The 22,252-nt window shown below is 34.5% G+C and overlaps 2 protein-coding genes across 4 annotated transcripts; one reads left to right on the top strand and one right to left on the bottom strand.

Moving 5' to 3' along the window:
* The first annotated feature begins 11 nt into the window (after window positions 1-11).
* On the top strand, window positions 12-4,457 carry LOC127797125 (pentatricopeptide repeat-containing protein At1g08610). The gene is made up of 4 exons (XM_052329701.1): window positions 12-42; window positions 165-279; window positions 1,634-3,634; window positions 3,925-4,457. Exon 3 carries the CDS (start codon window positions 1,846-1,848, stop codon window positions 3,628-3,630), a length of 1,785 nt encoding a protein of 594 aa, XP_052185661.1. The 5' UTR covers window positions 12-42; window positions 165-279; window positions 1,634-1,845; the 3' UTR covers window positions 3,631-3,634; window positions 3,925-4,457.
* A 534-nt stretch (window positions 4,458-4,991) lies between these two features.
* On the bottom strand, window positions 4,992-19,635 carry LOC127797127 (uncharacterized). Of its 3 annotated transcripts, none has more exons than XM_052329703.1 (10): window positions 19,416-19,635; window positions 18,511-18,921; window positions 16,536-16,646; window positions 16,161-16,251; window positions 13,117-13,185; window positions 12,713-12,790; window positions 8,760-8,852; window positions 6,608-6,658; window positions 5,473-5,709; window positions 4,992-5,376 (listed from the first exon to the last, which is right to left on the bottom strand). In XM_052329703.1, the coding sequence occupies exons 1-10, from the start codon at window positions 19,481-19,483 to the stop codon at window positions 5,329-5,331; spliced, it is 1,257 nt and encodes a 418-aa protein (XP_052185663.1). In that variant the 5' UTR covers window positions 19,484-19,635; the 3' UTR covers window positions 4,992-5,328. The 3 variants fall into 3 exon arrangements, with proteins under 3 accessions (XP_052185663.1, XP_052185664.1, XP_052185662.1); XM_052329702.1 differs by having other exon boundaries at window positions 4,995-5,386; XM_052329704.1 differs by lacking the exon at window positions 8,760-8,852 and having other exon boundaries at window positions 4,994-5,386.
* Between the last annotated feature and the right edge of the window lie 2,617 nt (window positions 19,636-22,252).

Here is a 22,252-nt window from a genome sequence, read left to right as displayed (position 1 = left end):
CTTTCAGCTTAAAAATATGGTTAGGCGTGTTTATTCAGTTAGGTTAGGTTTTAACCAATTCCGTATATATATTTTATTTTTTAATATAAAAATTAAAAAATATGCATATATATATATATATATACATATCTGGTTATAAAAATATATGTGTGTTATTGTGGCAGGAATGAATGATCCTAGATAAGGATTGAATTGAAACTGAAACTGCCTGAGAACTTTCTAAGCGGATCATGAATCTGATTGTACTGCTGGAATTTGAACGCCATTAAATTTAAAAAGGTGCTTTGCATTGTTTGCTCTTCTTTATTTGCATCTAGTTTTCATTTCTCATTATAACAATTTTTTTTAAGTTAATTCCTCGTTCTTTTGGGATAATGGTTATTTTTAACCAACTAATATAAGCATAAACTGGCGGATTCCACAACCCCCCCCCCTTATAAATCTCATTCATAAAGGATGCTTAGAGGTATAATCAAATTACTGATTCAAGTCTTAAATTACTTTCAGTAGGGACTGTACTTGATTTTTGTAATTCTCGTTATGAATATCTTTTAATAAAATATAAAAGAATAAAAAAAAGTATTAAACACGTTTAAAATATTTTATAATTTAAACGGTAAAAAAATAATTACAATTCAGATTAAAAATAGTAAACTCAATATGTTTTTATATATAAATTTATTATGTTCCGACACCTGAGTGGTGTGGCGTGGCGGGCGAGCGGCTTTGAGGTTTTAGGGTGGAAAATGTAAATCACAATTAGTAGTGGGGCAGGCTGTAATTTTGCTTAATTGTAGCCCTAGATTTTAACGGACCTTCCTCCTCGATTAGTTCGCCAAACCAAACAAACGCGAGATCGTCACTGTTCTTCTGCCACGCCCTCGATGCGACGACGAGACGGAGAAGAAGAAAGAAAGCAAGCGCTCAAAGCAGATTAGCCGCCGCCGCCCAGGCAAGGCATTTCGTATCTGCATTTCTCTCTTTTTTATGCCTTCCTCTGTTAGGGCTCCGTTCCGTATTCTGCTGCTTTCTTTTATCTTCTCACTCTGATGCCTCCCTCATGACGGTTCTCAGTTCAGTTCCAACTGAAAATGTTAATTCTCAATCAAAATTTCCTGGAATGAGTTTTGTTCTGCATTTAATGTTGGGCTCCAATTATTTCAGTTTCTTGTCCTGCATACGGCTCTAAAACAATGAACTGATTGCTTGACTGTATATGGTTTCAGAAGTTTCCGTCTCTCTCTCTTTTTTCCCCTCCTTATAATCAATTCAAATTTGAATGGGAAATTATTCTGACATGAGTTTTATGAACTGGACGTTCAGAAACTTCAAATTGCATTCTTTGTTTGTTCTTGAAATTTTGAAATATTATCCCAATAATCCATAAAATTACGGCAAAATGTTTTATTTCGTTTGCTGCTGTTATGAGACCTGGCTGTGTTCTCATGCCTGAATCTAAGAAATTCCACCCCACCCAACACACACACACACACCTGGCCCTTTCTTTTTAAGTTGGAATTTTCGTCAATTTTGTGTTATCTCTGCAATTTTGTTTTTGTTTTTTTCTTGTTTAATGTTTGCCCTTTTTGGTATTGATACTGTTTTATTGTGTTTACACGGTTATACACTGCAGGCTAACAATCTTCTTCCTGAACTGTAAAAGCAAAGCTGAATGACTTGTGCTGGATACATATTGGTTTCGGTTGGATGAGCTACAGGAAAGAAGTTTGTGCTTTTCCTTGCTAGATATTAGTTCTGGTTTCGCTTGAATTAGTTGGAGAAAGAGGCTTGAAGAGATGGTATAAGCGTCTGTGCTCCCTTCTGGTATTCATTGATAAGAGAAAAATGGATCATAATACAGTTATGCTTCGGAAGTTTTTGGTCGAGACTCCATCTTTGCATGATTTACATTTGAACCAAATGGACTTCTCCTCTGCTGCTGGCCCTGGTTTGTCAAAAAGACCATCAGGAGTTCCCCTGAATTATTCTACCTGGAGTCACTGTAAAATTCAACCTTCTCTTCAGTGGAGGGGAGATGTTGGTTTTAAAAGAAACGCAATTTCACTGCAGTCTAGATCCCCACAAATAGGCATTTGCCTTGATAGAGTCAACGAGGACAACCTGGATGACTGGAACTCAGATAGACATGTCATGGATGTTGAGAAGAAACTCAGAGATCGAATATACGTAAAGAAACATCTTAATTCCTCTATGTTGTCTTCGGATGGGCCCTTTGTTGAGAACGATGAAGAAACTAACAATGAAATCCTTCAACGTTTCTGCAGCTGTGGAAAGTTAGTTGAGGCATCAAAATTGATAGATGTGATGGCTCGTCGAAACCAAATTCCACATTTCCCTTCTTGCATAAACTTAATCCGGGGCCTTGTAAACATTGCACAGACGGACAAGGCTTCCAAGATCTTGAAAATCATGGTTATGTCAGGTGGTGTTCCAGATATTATCACATACAACATGTTGATTGGTGGCCTATGTAAAAAGCGACAATTAAAATCTGCCATTAACATCTTGGGGGACATGAGCTCAAGCGGTTGCTCCCCCGATGTGATTACTTATAACACGATATTGCGCTATATGTTTGAAGATGGTAGCTCTGATCAGGCCATTGGATTTTGGAGGGATCAACTGAGAAAGGGATGCCCTCCTTACGTGATCACATATACTGTTCTGATTGAGTTAGTTTGCCAGCATTGTGGGATTTTACGGGCTATAGAAGTGTTGGAAGATTTGGCAATTGAAGGTTGTTATCCTGATCTTGTGACCTACAATTCACTCGTTAATTTTACATGTAAAAGAGGGAACTTTGGAGATACTGCTTTGGTTATTCACAATCTTCTATCGCTTGGGATGGAGCCCAATGCTATAACCTACAACACTCTTCTGCATTCTCTTAGTAGCCATGGCTACTGGGATGAGGTAGATGAAATTTTCTCCTTCATGAATAGGACTTCTCATCCTCCTACTGTTGTGACCTACAATATTATGATCAATGGTTTGTGCAAGCATGGGCTTCTTGATCGTGCCATTGACTTTCTACAACAGATGGTTTACCAAAGCTGCTCCCCTGACATAATCACCTTTAATATCCTCCTGCGTGCTCTTTGTAAAGAGGACATGATAGACGAAGCCCTCCAAATTCTTCAAATTTTAGGTGATACTGACTGTTCTCCTAGTTTGATCACATATAATATCGTGATTGATGGATTGTCAAAGAAGGGTTGGATGGAAAAAGCTATGGGAGTATACAGGTCCATGATAGAGTGTGGAATTATTCCAGATGATATCACCCATAGATGCCTATTAGGGGGGTTTTGTCGGATGGATCTAGTTGAGGAAGCTGTAGAAATATTAAAGGAGATGGTTAAGAAAAATCATCAGGTCAGAAATGGTGCCTACAGATCTGTGATCCATGGATTATGTAAGAAAAAGAAGGTATCCATTGCACTACAGGTCCTGGAAATAATGATTTCAAGTCACAGCCGACCTGATAAGGCAGTATATTCTGTCATACTTAAAGGGGTAGCTTCAGCTGGAATGACAGAAGAAGCTTTGGAATTGCAACAGAAGTTGATTGCATTGAAGGTTCTCACACAGGAAACCTTGTCACACTGAGCAGGTAAAATTGCAATTTTTTTTTTTTTATTTCTAATCCCACAGGGCATGTCACCAGGCCTAATACATATGGTAGTTGTCAAAAGTTAATTTGTCAGTGTTAGTATACACGCTGGGGGATCTCCAATCTCTTAGACACTGCCACTTCTAACAATACCTTTCTGTCTGTTCTTTCTGCAGCTCTCATATAATGCCTAGGATTACCTGTTTAATGCTGTGAACGTGTCTTTACTCTCTGCTTGTCTTAACTCATTTGTGCTACTTTCTGTCTGTTCTTTCCTTTGAATGCCCTAGGTGCTGGGGCTGCTCTCTTCGAAATTTGCCTGCCCTTGTCCGCCCTTGTCCAAACCTTAATCATCATCATCAAATTTTCGTCAGGAGGAGTCCTTGTGACAGGCCGATGCCTTAGCACCTCAAGACCGCCAGGGCTACCACCTCCATGCTGCAAATTCTTGGATATTCTTGTACAAAAGGGTTCATGGTTTCTCTTCTACCTAAATCTTGAATCAAGTGAGCCCTTTGCAAGATTGTTCTACATCAAATTGGAGGATGCCCAAGTGTTTTTGTAGATGTAGTGACTTTGACAAAATTTCTGACTTTAGTAACTATAGCATGTAATTACTTGTCAGATGCTGAGTTTTTTGCTTACTTTATCCAATCACAAAACATTACATTGGTTGCATAAGCTTATTTTGATAGTAACGCATTATGGTGTTATCACATATCAAACCTGCTGCAGACCTACCCATCATTCCCTAGGAGAATGTAGCTTTCTTCCTTCTTGTATCCTGCTGTTCACTGCACATTTTAATTCTGTGTTTCTGCTATGGCATTTCTTTCTTTCTTTATTATTATTATGGCTAAGTTCTGCTGTGGCATTTCCCAATGATGGGTTTGCATGAGTGTTAGGGAAGCAGCTTCCTTATGCTTACCATTTCTGATTAGTCCATGATGATGGGCTGAAGTACTAAACTTAGCCCACCCAGTTAATGTGGAGAACTAACTGCAAGGAGGTTTATATGATAAATTATGTAAATACGTAATTCTATACAAATAGAACCTCACTATTTAGAAACTTAAAAACAAAACTAATGAACCCCTTGGGTTAGCGCAAATAATCCATTGCATGCGTTTGAGAGGTTTAGATACTATGAAATCATAAGTTCAAATCTACTTTCATACAGAATTGTGCAGTTTCTTGTGTCTATCTGAGAGATCAGACCCGAGAGTTTGATTCACATCAAACCTATCTGTTATTCAGGTTGGGGTATAAAAGGACCGTAAGTTTTAAAGAGATTGAGATAGTACAGGCCAAAGACCATCTGTCTACTAGGGATCCTTCGAGTTTCTCACATTATAGAAAGAAAAAAAAAAATAAAACTAATACAGCATCCCTTGTATTCATTCATTTAAAAAAAAAAAACCTTATCATAATGATTCACATTTATGAAAGTGTTGCTGAATAATAATTTGCTGGTATATTTTGAATAAATAAACATCAGATCAAGTTTTGATCCCACTGCGGGGTTAGTTACACCCAATATGCATATTACAGTTGCAATGGGTAGACATGGAAATACTTGATTATTTCACATTTCTTAAGACTAATCCCTAATAATTATTGCATGCTTTCTCATTCATCCTGGAAAGAGTGCCAAAGAAAGATCTTTTCTGGGCATATCTCACTCACAATGGTCATCAGCTCACTTGCTGGTAACTTCCCTTGAAACTTAATTCCCAGAATCTCTGAGATTTGCTAATGTGCACAAAGAAACAACCAATTAAGGAAAAATTGTAAAATGAATTTAAAAAATTAAATTAATGCTGCAAAAAATCTATTACCTTTGTCAACCACAAGATGTATGTAGCAGAAAATATTGCCTGTGCTTGGAAATCTTCAAATTGATTATCTGGAATGGTTGAGCAGGAATGGAATAATCCCAACTCCCTGTCCATAAAGATGGCAATCTCTTGATTTGTGGCATCTTTATGATCAGAATGGACGGATAAATCACAAATATTAGTTGAAAAGTGCTTTATCCAACCAAGTGAGAGGAAGCGGCGATAAAGCCACAGAGCCTGCCAAAGAAAATAACAGATTAATATTATTGGACGAAATTTTAACCTTACCATCGTATCTAAAACTTGTAGTCAAAAACATCACTAAACTTCAATTTGTAACTAAAAGGTCACTAAATTTCAATTTAGTACATAATTCTATAACTACTGTCAATTACCATTAAAAGAGACTAATGGGTTGCAGGTGTGGCTAACAACATGGACGGCTAAATAGCACAAATGGTCACTAAACTTTACACAAAAAATACAAAAAGGTTACTTTAACTTTGTATTAGTATAAAAAAGTCATTAAACTTTGCACTAAAGTACAAAAAAGTCAGCATTTCGTTAGCCTTTTTTAACAACAATTGACTGTAGTTATGGAATTGTATATTAAATTGAAGTTTAATGACTTTTTTGTATATTAGTGCAAAGTTCAGCAACCATTTATGCTATTTAGCCGTTGAAGTTATATGGACCACGTAACAACCCTAATAGCAAGCTACACTGCTATTGAACTGTATGGCTACATATGCCATGCATTACTTATGCATTGAAGTATTGTATACATATATATAAATGCCCGTATGTATATGTTTGTGTTGAACTATGGCTAACAGAGAACTTAGGGTTGATATAGAAATTTAGACTTCTAAATGTTAATCATTTGACATCATTCATCTTTAATAGTTTTGCGTGTGGACACCCAAGGGAGAAGAAGACACGGTTGCCTCCACTTCATAACCTCAAGGGGACGGTTTGAAGTTTGCAGGAGGAGAATATGGCACTTCTATAATTGTATCCAAACTGATATCAATCCCCAAAGACCCTTTTTTATTTATATCTTACAAAATTGAAATGTAAAATGTTTAGCATTAACAAAAACAATTAAAACTTAACTTTAGTTAGATCAGATTACCTCTCTACCCATGTAACGGTTAATCAAGGTCTCATTCCAGTCAAGCTCCTCCTGTCACAACCACATAGTTGAAATCCAAGATAGTAAATTCTTAATAGTCCAAGGAATAAAGAGATAGGACTGCAAGTTTGAAAAGATTAGCAACTAATAGATAAAATACATTCAAGGATATAAAAGGATGCTTGAGGAACAGGATTATTAACTATTTCTTGTTCATTTTGTTCCAGTTTTGAACTGAATTAACGACACTGACCATATTCTTGTATAAAGATACACAGATCCTCCACTTTTCAACAGAACTAACACTTGCAATTACAGTGCTCAATTAATAATACATTGTCCAGAAAAATATTCAAAAATTAACTACTTGGTAAAGTTACCAAACATACTACCTTTTCTCTTAAAAAAAAATACATGTAGTGCACATCCACATGACTACGTTAAATAAACTGAATTTCTCTTACTGGAACTAGTTGCAGTGAACTTTCCTATAAATCAGTTAGTAACAAACCTTCCGGGGTTTTAAGGACATTAAATTTGTAGTCTACTTATAATTATGCCCCTGAAATACATGACAGAAAAAAAACTATATCTGAATACCCCACTGTGCATTGACATGCCACAAGAACCCCCTACCCCCCCAACACACACACACACACACACAAACAAGGGGCACCGGACCAAACATTTAATTTATTGGTGATAGGATGTGTAAACCTTGCAGTGTAGTTCGTGTGCTAAACTATGAAAGTACAAAATTGAGCTTTCCATCTTCTTTCTTGGTTGCTTTTCTCCCCTTTCTTGAAGGTGGTGATAGAAAGAGAGTCAAGAAAATATAGAAAAATTCAAATGACTGTATATAGGATATGCTAAAATAAGACATGCTATGCTCCTTCTAGAACATATATTTACTTATCATCAAAGAAGAAAAAAAATTGTGCTAAAAGGAGAGAAGAGAAGAAAAGAAGCCGCTACTTTTTTGTTTTCTACATAATGACAGTTAGAATGATATGCGTGCATATATAAAGGGGGATGAGGTGAAGTTGGTGTCAACGAATGGGGCAGGAGAGAAATTGTGGTTTGATATTGGTTTGGTTATGGAAGTTCAAGGTGGGTGAGTGTCATTGAAATTCCTGGTACCTGGGAAAGGATTGGGACAAGAAAGCTAGGTGTGCTCTGATGGAGGTGACGCAGTGCCACAGTGGAAGTTGCGAACTTGCGATCAATTTGGATCTAGGTGGTGGTAGGATTGGTGGCTGATATGTTATAATTATATATGTAATAAAGTTAAACTTTGATGAACTCCACATATGGCATAATTAGTGTGACATCTAACCCATTTTTGTTTCTTATTACATTAAACTCATTTTTATTTCATGTATGCTTTCAGTTGTATCCTTGCTCTGTTAGTCAACCGCAATAGCAGGGAAGGACCTTGCCATATTGTAAACTTACGGTCTTATTCTGCTTTGTTCTTTTATTATTATTTTTGGATGAAATGTAAGAATGCTAATTGAGGCTGCAGCAATTATTCCTTCTGAATTTGCTGAAATCATCTTCCATAACCCACATGTCCCCACCCCACCCAGCCCCCACCCCTAAAAAAGGATAAACAATAACCTTTTCTCATTTGCTTTCTGAGTGACAATAAACTACCATCCAAGGAAGCTTTTGAAAGGAGACAACAACTGAAAAAATTAGGGATAAGCAATTATTGATCAAGCTAGGATTTGAAGTTGACGGCAGAAGTAAGATACTGAGGTCAAAACTGGCAATCTCTCTTTATTCCCCATCCAAACCTTACGTGTATGGTTCTAGGTTGCAACAGGTCCATGCCAGTGAAGATGATTGAACATGTTAAGAGAAAATTATAACAACCTACAATAACATTAATGCAAAAATAAATACATAGTTGTTAGGATTAAGTTTGACAATTATGCAGGGATGGTAAAGAGGAAAGATATCTAGGATTCAGTACCAGAAAACACAGGGACCAAAGGATAAAAAAGCATATTACAGGTTCGCTTGCAGAGAATGCAATTTTACACAATGATTTTTGGGCAGAATAGAATGTGAAAAAATTAATCCTCTAGCGCTAGTTCCAAAGAATAAAAGTTAAACAATTATGGAAAAAAGAAAGGCAAGGGCATACCTTCCACATTTGACTAAGTTCTACATTGTAAGGAGACAATGCAATTTGATTTTGTTTCTCACATGAATCTTCTAACATTCTGAGAATTAGCCGCTGCAAATCAGTAAAAGTCATACCCATAAGGAAGATGGCCCAGCAACATCACCAGAAAATAACATGGGGTTTCTTGACTTTTTTTCCTGAATTTGGCAGATTGTAGCCGTGCATACTGCAGGGCTTTAGCATTATTTTGGATATCCTTTATGAGGTCAATCCCATATTATATGGGCAATGTTGTGTATTCTTTTGGTAATGTTTTATTTAAATAAAAAAGATAAGAAATAAAAAACTTTTCCTCAAACTATCAACATGATCAGACATGCATATTATACTGGGAAAGGAAAAATAATTTTGCCATGGCATTTTCACCAGAATAGAACAAAATGCACTTCCATATTGGGAACCATAAAAATAACTTAAAAAGCTATCAAATTACATTGGAACTAGCACTAGAGGATTCATCCATCCATAGCATTACAATATTCCCTGCCAAAAAACAAGGGGAAAAAAAAAAAGAAATTGCAGGATTGTTGAAACGAAGAATTGCATCTGCCATTTTATAAGATTATAAAATTCCTTTAAAGCCGAAAGAGAAGTTTCATTGGGCAGCTAAAAGTTTAGCCCTATTGTATGGCATGGAATGTTAGGTAGTAAAAGCGCTAACATGTGCAAAATATGAGCCTAACTGAGATGAAGATGTTATAATAGATTTATAGCCATACAATCAAGACAAAATTACAAAATAATACAGTCAGAGCAACCTTTATTGAGAATAAGATGCATGAAACATAATTAAGATGGTTTGATTACGTGAAAACAACACTAAGGGTGCGTTTGATTGCAAGGGTAAAATTTGAGTGGAAAGAAAATGAATTCCAGGGAATTGAATTGCAGAAAAAATGAATTCCTGAAAATTGAAAATTTAACCTGTTTAATTGGTATAATTTTCTATTTGAAAAATGATGTTATTTTCCATCTTTTGGTGTTTGATTGGTAATATTTTTCATAAAATTTGGTCATTTTTATGGAATTCAATAGTGAAAATGTATTGAAAAATATTAAATTTTGTATAGAAAAATTAAAATAATAATGTATTTTAAATTAATTAAATTATTTTCTCAAAGAAATAAAACTACAAAATTATTTTTTTTTTTGTTTTCCAAAGAAATAATTTATATAGAATATTTTTTCTTTTTTCTTTTTATATATTTATATTTATTAATTATTAAAAATACAAAATATAAATAATTTACAAATCCTCCCCCACCCACTTGCCCTTCTCCCTCATCCACCCATCCCCTATTTTCAATTGCCTAGAAAATTCTATCTCCTCCCCCCCCCCCCAAAGGAATTTGATTTTCATGATTTGAAGGAAAATGCCCTCGTGTGACCATTATGACCATTGTAAGGAAAATAATTTTCCTTAAAAAAAATGGCTATCAAACAATGCACAAGTTGGAAATTAGGTGGAAAATTTGTCTTTCCATGAAAAAAGTTGGCTATCAAACACGCCCTAATAGATGCTCTTGTGAAGAGAGTAGAAAAAACAAAAGAAATTAGTAGTAGAGAAAAAACAAGGAAAACTGTGGAAGCATAATAATGACCTTCAAAAATAAATAAATATATATATAGACTATAGATAGAGATAAGTGGCCGGCTAGGATCCATGTAGCCAACCCCACCTAATAGGATTAAAGCTTGGTATGTTGCTTTGTCTCCTCCCACCTAGGAACTACAGTTTGGGGGGGGGGGGTTATTAAAGGTGTGCCTAGGCATAAGGTGCACCTTGAGCACCTAGAATGCTTCCAGGCAGGCGCACTCAAGCAAAGTGCACCCAAGTGCACCTTAGGTTTAGGTGCACCTAGACCTTTTTAACTGTTTTTTATGCTTTTTATTTTACTATTGATTACTTTATTTAATTTTTTACTATTTAGAGTTTATATTTATTATTTCAACTACAAATTTGATGAATAAAAAGACGACTATTTCAAATGCTTCAATTGAATTTGAACTTAATAAAGATAGAGAGAGAGATGATGTGGAAGAAGATATTAGAGATGATGCTTCTAATGATGAAAATATGGAAATGTTTAATCTTGGTGATGAGGATGATTTTTAAATTATTTAAAATGTATAATTAGTTAATCTTAATTAAAATTTAAGACCTATAAATTATTTAAAATTTAATTTAAATTGACTTAAAGACTTTTAAATTGCATCTTTTGGTATTTTTTATTGTTCTTTTCATTAATATATATTGAATTATTTAATTTTCTTGATAACATGTTTATGAATATGTTATTAGCTGTTAGGATCTATTTTATACCTTATTCTTCAACTAGAATATATATTTTTTATTTTTTTTTTAGTTAGCATATGCCTAGTTCCATTAAGCCCATGCCTCGCCTTGCACCTTAGGCTCCAACACCCTTTTATATCTTAGCATGCCTTGGGCCTTTAGTAGCACTGATTTATCCCATTCATATTAGTTGAATTATATATAAAAAAAAAATAATAAAAAAACATTTTTGCTAAGTAATATGAGAACGTTTTAAAAGCATAGACATTTATACTTAAGTTATGCACAAAAATAGACAAAGAAACGTTAGTGAAGTCCCTCAATAAAATTGAACCCATCCAGCAGATGATGCATAAGAAACTCTCTCTTGGACCCAAATAATGAAAGAACCAAAATAGTGTGACTTTATGAAGCCTCAAAACAACTTCAGTTTTTCCCTCACACAGTATTAAACACAGGCAGTTTTACAAGTGAGAGGCCAATTTAGAAAAGTTTATTATCAATCTCCAACTTTATGTCCAAGGATATTTGCAAGTTTGAGAAAATGTAATTACAATAGGACAGAGAGTATTTTTGAAAAAAGAAAGCAATAAACGTTCATTGACCTACTGCACGGTCATCCATGCCAGCCATTTCAAGCAACACAAAATGGGGCTAACCCTTTTGACCAGAACAGCTGCAGAAAATGTGCATCCACACTGACCAGATGTTGTTTAAGGCCACAAATTACTGGTCAACTGGTGAATTGGGCACAGAATTCATGCCACAAAATCCAGAATATGGATAAGGATGAAGAAAGTTAGAGCAATGAAACTGATATCACTGTCAAAAAATTCTTAAGCTGCAAAGAAGTCAAAGAAGATAAAATTATGGCCTTCTAAAACAAGTGACTTCTATGACCTAGAAAAATGACACACATGGATGCAACACATACAAAAACAATAAACACACACACAGATTAGGGATGGCTGTTGCAAAAATGCCTCATCAGCTGCATTATGCAGACATGGGCTGCTGACATGTGCATGGGAAGTTGTCAAACTGAATATGCCATGTCTTACCAAATCTTTAGGAAGTTAGTAGTGGGTTAGTGGTGTTTGTTTTTTGGCTTGCTAATAGGAAGATCATGCCTAGTAATTAGGAGTCATTTAGTTTTCTGTTAAAACTCTTTTGTATTTAAGGAAGATGTATTGAATGAAGTTGTTACACAACTTTTTCAGTTTCACATTTTCATTGTTCCTTCTTAAGACATTTTTTATGTTTTGTCTCCATAAAAATTCAACAATGGTAATGGGTCAATAAATGGGTCTCATTTACCTATTTAAAGCTAAAATGATTATAAAAAAAATCATATTTTGAGTCATAGAGATAAAATTTATTTTAACATTTACTAAAATAAGCCCTAATTACCCATTTAAAATTGAAATAAGTTCGAAAAAAATCCTATTTGAAGGATATAGACATAAGACATATTTTGAACATTTACTAAATGGATATGCAAATGGATAAATGGGCAACACATTGCCACCCCTGCTCAGAACAGTACTGATATCATCATACCCTAATCAGATGAAATTACTGAAAGGATAGTTTGAATGAAATAGTAGAAACTCACAGTGCGATAGTGAAAGCAGGAGCTATCAGCAATGTGTAGTCCAGTCCAATCCCTGGATTTGTTCAACTCTTGGAGCACCTAATGCAAGCACTTTGTGTAAAAGAACCATGCAAAGGAAATCAAGACTATTTCAGAATAAGAATACCTTAAGAGTAAATGTAAGGATGCACCTGTGATGATTGAAAGGAAGTGGGGAAATGATTGAAACGGAAAGTGATCACAAATTAACACAATTACAAGGATCAAAATTGGAGGGAAAGCTTTTAACAGAATGGAAGCAACATACCAAAAACTTCTTTAATCGAATCTTTTGTGCACATTGCATTATCAGTTGAATGCAAACAGACACAGAAAAAACTATGCTCGTTTAAAGTGCAATAAATCTGGAAAGTTTAAAATCTCACCTGTCCTCTTGTCATATAAGAAACTAACCAGCAGCGATGATTCCATGCACGATAATTCATTTTTGATTTCTGAAATAAAAGCGAACAGATTAACAAAAGGACTTTGTTTAGGCTTTTTAAAGCTATTACAGTTTTATCTTTATTTGTAAAATCTGAAAGTAAGCTATATAATTCACACAATACAACTTGATTCAATGGAAGCTTCAATAAATAGTTCCTTGGACGTATCTCTAAGCACTTTGACAGAATTGACTTCCTGAATAAGAGTCTTGGATCATTGTGCATGCGATAGAATTTTCTCCACGGTTATTTTGTCTTTTACTCAGTTTGGATTTCCAATACAATTAATCCAATAGATTCAGGTTACATTGAAAAAGAATTGAAGAATATCCTTCTCTGGTGTTTTCACCCAAGCCTCAAAATGTGTTTGTGTGATGACACATACAATGTAGAACACAACACCTGGTGCAACTGGAAAAATTGAAGTTCATATGGAAAAGCAGCTTAAGCAGGGAGTAATGCCAGAGCAGTTTGTTACCCAAACTCTCTCTCTTATACAATAAGAACAAAAAACATCAAGCATCTGGGGAAAGGCTTAAAGCCCAAGAAGGGCATTACAAGACCCTAATGAACTTACAGGGTTCCCTCAACCCTACCTGCCCCTAATGAGGAGACCATATTCTCTTCCCAGACCAACATCACGTTAGGATACACATCCTTGACCCCATTTAAGAATTTCCCGACCTCCACCCCCTAGCCAACCCCCAACAAGTGAGGCTAGTGTTTTTAACTTTCTTCCTTCTTCCCTTCATTTTCTTAACATCTGCACAACTGAATAACCACCTAGGCCCAATCACATTTGTCACGTTAATTGACAGCTTTCTCATTTTATTGTGGCCCTAAAACATCAAGAAAAGTTGAGTCTATCCCTAACTGATGGTTTATCTAACCATCTATGAAATGAGTGTCATTAGAGAGAGAAACATAATGGGGTCCAATATTTTTAGTTTGGTTTTCTTTGCCAAGTGCTGACAAGATAGAGAAATAAGTGGCAAATCAGAAAGTAAGGATGGACCACTGGGAACATAACATTATTTCTCTCTCTTGATCCTTCAGAAGCAATAAAGGTAGAAAACTTTTTATGGTGGTAAGGAGCTATTTGGGCTATATTTATAATATATTGGCAGGGGATGGTTCAGATGAATACAACAACAACAACAACAACATATCCGGCCTTTATCCCACTAGATGGTTCAGGTGAATGCCACTTAAAATTTACCCTGCCTGTAGCGGATTGAATTATAAACCCTCCCAAAAATCTATGCCTATCAGCGTAATTAAGCCTCCACACTCATCCCATGGAGAGTCATGTAACCCAAAATTTTGGGTCAGTTTTCATCCCTATCTACGACAACTACCTCCCATATGTTCTCTGGCCTAGCAATGAGAAGAAAATGAAAGTCAAATTCCAAAGACCATGCATTACCTTTGATGCAGCTCTCAACCATACATCTGATGCATCTTTCTCTTAAATTAATTTGGAATGTATAGCTGACAACCAGATATATTTAAGCATCCAAACAAAATAAGTTCCTCTCAAACAACAACATTGTTACAAGCTTTAATCCCACTAGGTGAGGTTGGCTACATGAATTCTAGATCTCCAACATCCTCTAACCATGGCCACAACTTCTGTAAAGGCCATTATGTGTTGCTCTCTGTTATATTTTTACCTCACCAACAAAGTCAGGAATGCTCCACATGGGTCTATTCATGACCAATGCAGTCCACTGGAAATTGTGCTGCTATTACATTACGACAGAAAATAAGTGATGAGAGAAAACCTACAACAAACATTTCAGAAGAATGGCTTCCTGAAGCAAACAACATTCTAGCTTAAAGAGTATGTCTGACAAAAATATGTATGATCCATTTCCCATGAAAAATCAGTGTTCTAAAAGGCAACCGTAGGCGCTGCCGAGGCATTAGGTGGCCCTTGGCCACCGCAAATACTTCCAAATTGGCACCCCTAGGCGCTGAGATGGATAAATCGGGCCCAGGCGGCGCCTAGGCAGCCCAGGAGGCGCCTAGCTGCCTGGGTTGCCACCTAGGCCGCCCAAGCGTGTGTGTATGCTAATATATTGAGTTGTTCAGTATTTCCCCTTTCCCTTTCTCTCTCTCGTCACTTTCCCTTTCTCTTGTCGTTATCGCTTTCCCTTTCTCTCTCTCGTCGCGCGCCGCCTGGGTCGTCTCTCATGGACTTGTCGCTTTCTCTCTCTTGCTTCCATCAATTGTCTCTTCGTCGTTCTCGCTCTTCTTCCTCCAGTACGTATGGCCATCATCTGTGAGTTCTTCTTCCTCCGGTACAAAAAATTGCTACTTGTTGCAGCAATAGCAAAAGGCAACCGTGCACACGCTTTGTTATTTTGCTCTTGTTCATCTTTCTTATTTGTTTGTATTGTATTTTGTTGTTGGCTTTGTTATTTTTGTTCTGTCTTTGTTTGATTCTATTGTTTGTAATACCTATAAGCTATATTTCACAAAGTCTAAACCCTAAACTTAATAATCTATGTTAATGTTTCATAAAGTCATTAGCTAGTTGTCTATTTTAATTCAATGTCAATTACTCAATACTTAGGGGGGAAAAAAAAAGAAGAAAAAAGAAAGTCAGGCTTCTTGAACCTAAAACTAATCTAACAGTTTGTTCTCTCAGGCTTAATTTCATTATTTCACTTATCTTTCCAACTTTGATTTATCTAAAAATAACATCAAATTACATCAAAAGTTAAAAAAAAAAAGAGAGAGAGAAAAAAAAAAGCATTTTTCCTAGGCACCAGACTATTAGCGCCTAGCGTGTTTTAGAACATTGTGAAAAATTATATTGAGCAATCAGGTAATAGACTATACCCTTTACGGTAAAGCTAATATTATTTCAAGGAAACAAAGGAAGGGTTGAACCCCTTAGAAGACTAAATGAAACTGCAGAAATAAGTTAATAATGCTGTTTAAACTTTAGATGTGCTAGTTCCTGAACTGAAATTAACCTCAGCTATGTTTTGCACTAGCTCAGATTCTTTTTCCACAATCTCCTGCAGATCTGAAAACTTTCCAGCAATCATCTTGATCACCCACCGCCTATCAGTAATTGACTTTTGTAAGAATTGGGTTCAATAACTATGGAAAAATAACTATTACAAATAGTTGAAGAACTTAAAATGCATAAATATGGCATATAAGGGAGTAAAGCCATGCAAATTAAATTACATACAAATATACTAGTGCAGCACATCAAGAACAAGAATGGATTACTCACTTTGTCCTCACACTCAAAATTATTTTTCACTGCCACAAACAAATACTTGCAGTAGTACATGCTTATGGGAGTATAAAACAATCCAGCTTAAATAGATTGCAATTACCTGTGGCTCCATGAACATTCACTTTTTGGTGCATAAGAAAGAACCAGTGCTGACAGGAAGAGTTCATCCACAAACATCTGAAAATGTTGCCACTTTGACAAGACTAGTTTCCTATTTAGTACATAAACAGATAAACTGATGTCACTACCAATACCAGTTGATAGATCAGAAGCAAATTCCATAAGATCATACCATCAAAATAAAGACAATATGCAAGGACTCAGACTCATACAAAATTGAAATTGAGGATAGAAAAGCATATCTCAGCCCATCCAGATGAAATGCAACAGTTTCAGATGACAAAAAACAACACGAAATTTTCTACTTGGAGTCTTTCCTGCAGTGTAGAAAACTGCTGCTTTTTTATAGTACTTGGAGATTGCCTTGTTCAAATGGTTCAAATTAGCATTTTAAGTTCAATCTCCACAATAAATCATATGTAAACATAGAAAATTTGCAGGATCAAATCTAGACAAGCAACTGACTCCCTAGGGGCTGAGCCCACAATTACAGCATCCTACAGCATATTTCTTCAGTGTTTGCTTGATTGTCAAGGCCTACTTCACCTCTACAAAGTAAAATGAAGAACAAGATCTTGAAGTCTTGGAATTTGAAATTCTCAATAATCTTCCTCTAATGAATCTCCAAAAAAGTATAGACTAAAATTTCTCGTCCTTCTTTTTGTACTCATAGTTATAGAGGGCAAAACCCGTAGAACTTCTAAAAAAACAGGTGTCGGCCAAAATAGGCAAGTCACATTAACTCTATGAGAAATCTGAAAAATCAGTTCTATTGATCTTAAGTGTGTTCAAAGGGATCTTCAGTTGTTCAAAACATTAAAATTGTTATAATAGATTAGTTCAGACTAGTTCTACCAGGAAGCTCTGTAAAAGTGATTTCAACTTATTTTCAAAGTTTCATTTACCCAAAAAAAACTCATTTTCAAAGTTGGTAAATTGGAAAATCTTCACGAGATATAAAACTACACCTATTTAAGTTTCCTTTTTAATGGTCCAAAAATCAGCTTAAAAATGGATATTGAAGTAAAAAAATTCATGGCTAATACTAAAAATGTGTAAAGTTGAAATACACTCCAAACTTGATTATGATAGTATCCAACACCTCAATATACTCTAAGCACTCTCAAATACATCTATCAATGACCTATTCACACTCTTAAGGACTTCAGTGAACTGCACCTGGATAAGTGGCAGGATAGCCAACCCACATGAACACTAACCCTTACAAATATAGAGCAAGAAGTAATCTGCCCATAACTCCTTGCCCAGTGCAGTACGGCAGTTATTTCAGATACCTTTTATAAAGAATAGCAGTGGATTTAGACATTCAATGAAAAGAGGAATAGCCTTGTTAGATGTGTAAAAATAGCCTTGTTAAACTGTTGCTAGTCAAATCAGAAGCTAAAACACGTGGTCCTTGTTGCAAGAAGCTCCAAAGTATGCCTGAGGTCAAGAATATTTTTAGCAAGAAAATCAGGCACCAACCTTTTTAAGGAGAAAAATAAATAGTACAGTTGGAGAGATCAATGTTCTGCACTGGAAAAAAAAATCCGATTTTCCTTAATGCAAAATCGTTGCATTTAGTCTCTTAAAATTGAAAAGATCATAATGAAGCATCTCTCTTGTCCTTATGTGGTTGATTTAATTTCTAAAGAACATAAAGTCTGGTGATCAATAACAAATTAATATGTGCTAATGTTTCACAATAAGAAATTCCACAGAAGATGGACCATGGATAGGAAGTGACAAGCACAGTGATGCATAGTTTTATTACACCCCTCCCCCCATCCAAAAATAAATAAATAAATACAAGGAGAACTAACACAGGTCAGAAGTGACAAGCATCTTTACACAGTTTGCAGCAAAATTTGAGCAGACAAAGCTAGGTCCACGCAAGTCAAAATGACCAAAAGGAATTAACGGTATGAAAATTATATATATGTACATATAATAACCTGGAATTCCATGCAGTGCCAAAATCACAACTTAGCAACAAAAGAGCCTTGCTATGCTTCATAACTTCACTTTCCAGGATATCTAGGGAAGATGAAAAGTAACTTGACATATCACTGCCCCCAGATCCATTGTTCTTTGCACATACTTTGTTACACGCTTTGTATCTTTCATATGCAGCCATAAATGCACATTTTGCCGCATTGTACAATGGAAGAAGAGCCTCAGTTGAGATGCCCAACTTATGATCTCTACACCAGAAAACCATGCCAGAAGGACTAAATTTTGATCCTCTTGATCCCATAACTCCATTCTCTTGCTGATGCACAGTTCCATCAGAAGAGGGAAAAGGACCACCAGCATCTGCATTGAGTGTGACGAACTGGGATGGATGAATAAACCCCACCTCGTCACTTCATTTAAGCAAACTAAATAAGGTAAACTGGGGAAGAAAATAACAAAAATGACAAACAAGCTTGACTAAATCATCAAGAAAGCTTCGCATGGACTCTAAATTAACCAAATTCCCAGCAAGGACCAGTTAAGGAAAGCATAGAAGAACACTAAGAACCAATTGGGACTTTTATGTTATCGTGATTTAATCCCAGACCATTAGTGTGCTAAGGAGGTTTTGGATATGGTGCAAGAGGGAGAAAGTTAACTTTAACTGATACTCACGGATAAAGACGTGATATTACAAGTAGTATCAAAGTGCGAGGCTTTTCTAATATTACTTAGTTTCGTGAACTCATAAATCAGCTTCCCGTTGTTTCTATTGGGGGTAAACTGTAAAATCCTTGGATTCGAAACCTCGAAATCAAGCAAAGCTTCAATTGATATGCGCGTACACGTCTGAACATCGAACGCGCGTAAATGTTTTAAGGAAAAACAGAAGAACATGGCTTACATGCGAGGATCCGAGTCCAAAATATGCTCCAATTGGTTGAGTAACTCCACGGAGTTCTTCTCAGACATTCTGTTTTGTTACGTGAAGCTGTGCTTCTGTATCCCGTTCCGGTGCCGCTGATGATTTGAGATCTCAAGCGAATCGTGCTCCGAATCGCCGATTGCTCCTTCTGGCTTTCGTCGGAATCTTGCACGTGCCTTCTGTTCTGATGCGCAACGGTGCGTTTGGATACGGAGAATATTAACGTTTTAATTAAACGTTTATTAAATTGTGTTGACCGTTGTAATTTATTTTTATTTTTTAGATAATTTTAATGATAAAATTGTTTATAAACCCATCAATAATAACCTATTTATAAATTGGTCATTTAAAATTCAAGATGCGCTATGAGATACATTACTTTATACCAAATTATTAGAAATTTAATGTCAGCTCAGATAAAAATTTGAGATCATATATTAAAGGAAAATGCTATTGGTACACCCATTTTATACATCTTGGGCTACAAAATAGGGTATTATGACAAAAAACCCCTCATGAGACGCATAGAGGCGCATGGAGAGGCTTAACGATCTATGTTTATAGTTTCAAAAAATAATGTCTCATATCTTTTAAAATTATATTTTATGATAATTTTTTATTTGAATTTATATTCAATTTATTTTATTGTTTCATTTAGATAATGAGATACTCAATTCTCTAAATCCTGTATTTTTTATTTATATTATTAAATAAGTAATAAAAATAAATTTTTAATAAATTTTAATATTTATTTATATTATTAAAATATCACGAAATTAATTATTATTTAAGATCATAAATATTTTTAACCCGACAACGTAAGGTGGCAAGGCTAAGGTTTGATTTATTGTTGTTGTATTTATGGATTAAAATCTGCATACATCTACCCATATGGAATGTGTGCTATGATTGTCTATCCATATTTCTCCTATTTGTCTGGTTTTATAGGGCATGAGCTCTATAATTGCTGAGAAGCATGTGCCATGTTTATGGGTCAAATAATATTTAATGATAGGAAATGCTATCAAACTATCCTCAAACTATCCCAAATTTAATTAATATAAGTCATAAATTTAAGGGGGCGAGGGTAACTCATTTTTTATTATCATTTTTTTATTGGATCTCTCAAATTCAGGTACTAACTCAATTTGTTTTTTTAACTTTCTAAAAAATTACACATTGGCACAATATAAATCTTTTGCTATCTTGGGCTCCATTGTCCACTAAAAATTGTTGTCATGTTAGTTGATATTTATTTATGTATCTTTGATATCTTACCAATTTGTATTATGCGTGTGCAATCGATATGTTTGGTCATTAATCGAATAAAGGTCTATAATCGAACCGAATCGATCGAGTCATCTGAACTAATTGAAATAACATAAATTGAACTAACCAAATGTTGAACTGTGATAACCGAACTAAAAACCCAAATAAACCGACAAAATTGAACCGAAAATCAAAGTAACACAAATAACATGAAAAAATAAAATAAAACCAAACTAACCGAATAACCAAACTGATAAAAGTTGTGAAAAAATAGACAAAATAGCCTAGATCGAATTGAAAAATAGCAAAATTCGGTTCAATTCAGCTTTTCGGTTATTAATACCAACAAAAATTGAATCAAATAATTAAAATTTTTAAGAGAAATAACCAAACCAAACCAAACTTAATAATCGAACTGAATTAAATAATCGAAAATATTGAAGAAAAATAATTGAATCGAACCACTACTAGTGAAAAATTGAACTGAATCAGCAAGTTTAATTAGCCCAATTTAGCTAGTTTGGTTTACCCGAATTCCTGCTCATCCCTAAATTGTATTGATTACATATTATTATATTTATATTTTATATTTCATAGACATTTAAAATATAAAAAAATATTTTTCTTAGGCCATTAAATAAATTATTTGATAACTCAATTAAAATTTTATTTTTATTTAATATTTATAGCTAAAAAGGGAAATAAAATTTTAACATACATTCAATAATTATATAATATTTGGAATTAAATATTACTTTATAATATTTTTACTTTTATATCATTTGATTTCATCAAAATCAAGATATATAAAACATAATAATAAAATTAAATAGTTATTTCAATGCTTGTGCCAAATGTAACAACAAAATAGAATGGTCATTCTATTTTATTCCATACTATTCCCATTGTCTTTCAATTTAAAACCATTTCGTTCAACTAAGTGTGACCTAAAGGTGTGTTCAAATGATGAAAAATAATGAAATTGAGTTTCCAATGATGAATAATGAAACTAAATTATTTTGGCCAATTTCATATTTTTCTTTTATACTTATATGCTTTATTTTCATAATTATTTAAATTTTTTGTTATTTTAATTATATAACTTTACTTATATTTTGTAGTCAAATTAATTAATGTACTTTGAATTTTTTTCATATGTCAATTCAAACTTTTCGTTGTTTCGATTACATAAATATTTGTATATTTTTTAATTAATTTAAATATTATATTTTGATGTGTAAAAAATATATAAAGTGAGATGAGTCAACTTAATAATTTTTGTTACAAGTAAAAAATACATAAATTAAATTGACTTGAAAATGCATTGTCCAGTGATGTAACTAAAATAGGAAAATTTTGAATTGCAACAAGAAAAATAAAGTCAAATTATAAAGAGTAAATTGATTTGAAAATATAGGTGTTAATTATGAGTCAAAAGGGGCAGTGGGACGTGAGCTTGCGATGGTAAGGAAGGGATTTCGAGGGATGGCTAATACCTGCAAACACTCCGAATCTTAAGTAAGTAAGAGAGTGAATTGACAGAGTGT

This window comes from Diospyros lotus, chromosome 3 (genome assembly GCF_014633365.1).
Source record: "Diospyros lotus cultivar Yz01 chromosome 3, ASM1463336v1, whole genome shotgun sequence".
In the NCBI taxonomy this organism is placed as follows: domain Eukaryota; kingdom Viridiplantae; phylum Streptophyta; class Magnoliopsida; order Ericales; family Ebenaceae; genus Diospyros; species Diospyros lotus.
This window is presented reverse-complemented; position numbering and strand designations above follow the sequence as displayed.

What these genes read in the sequence shown, in the direction of transcription:
- LOC127797125 (XM_052329701.1), top strand. Translation starts at nt 1,846, where the DNA reads ATGGATCATAATACAGTTATGCTTCGGAAGTTTTTGGTCGAGACTCCA.
- LOC127797127 (XM_052329702.1), bottom strand. Translation starts at nt 19,483, where the DNA reads ATGTCTGAGAAGAACTCCGTGGAGTTACTCAACCAATTGGAGCATATT. An exon ending in CTTATATGACAAGAGGACAG is followed by an intron (nt 12,791 to 13,116) that starts GTGAGATTTTAA and finishes TGCTTGCATTAG; the next exon opens with GTGCTCCAAGAGTTGAACAA. An exon ending in AACTTAGTCAAATGTGGAAG is followed by an intron (nt 6,659 to 8,759) that starts GTATGCCCTTGC and finishes TGGTTGTGACAG; the next exon opens with GAGGAGCTTGACTGGAATGA.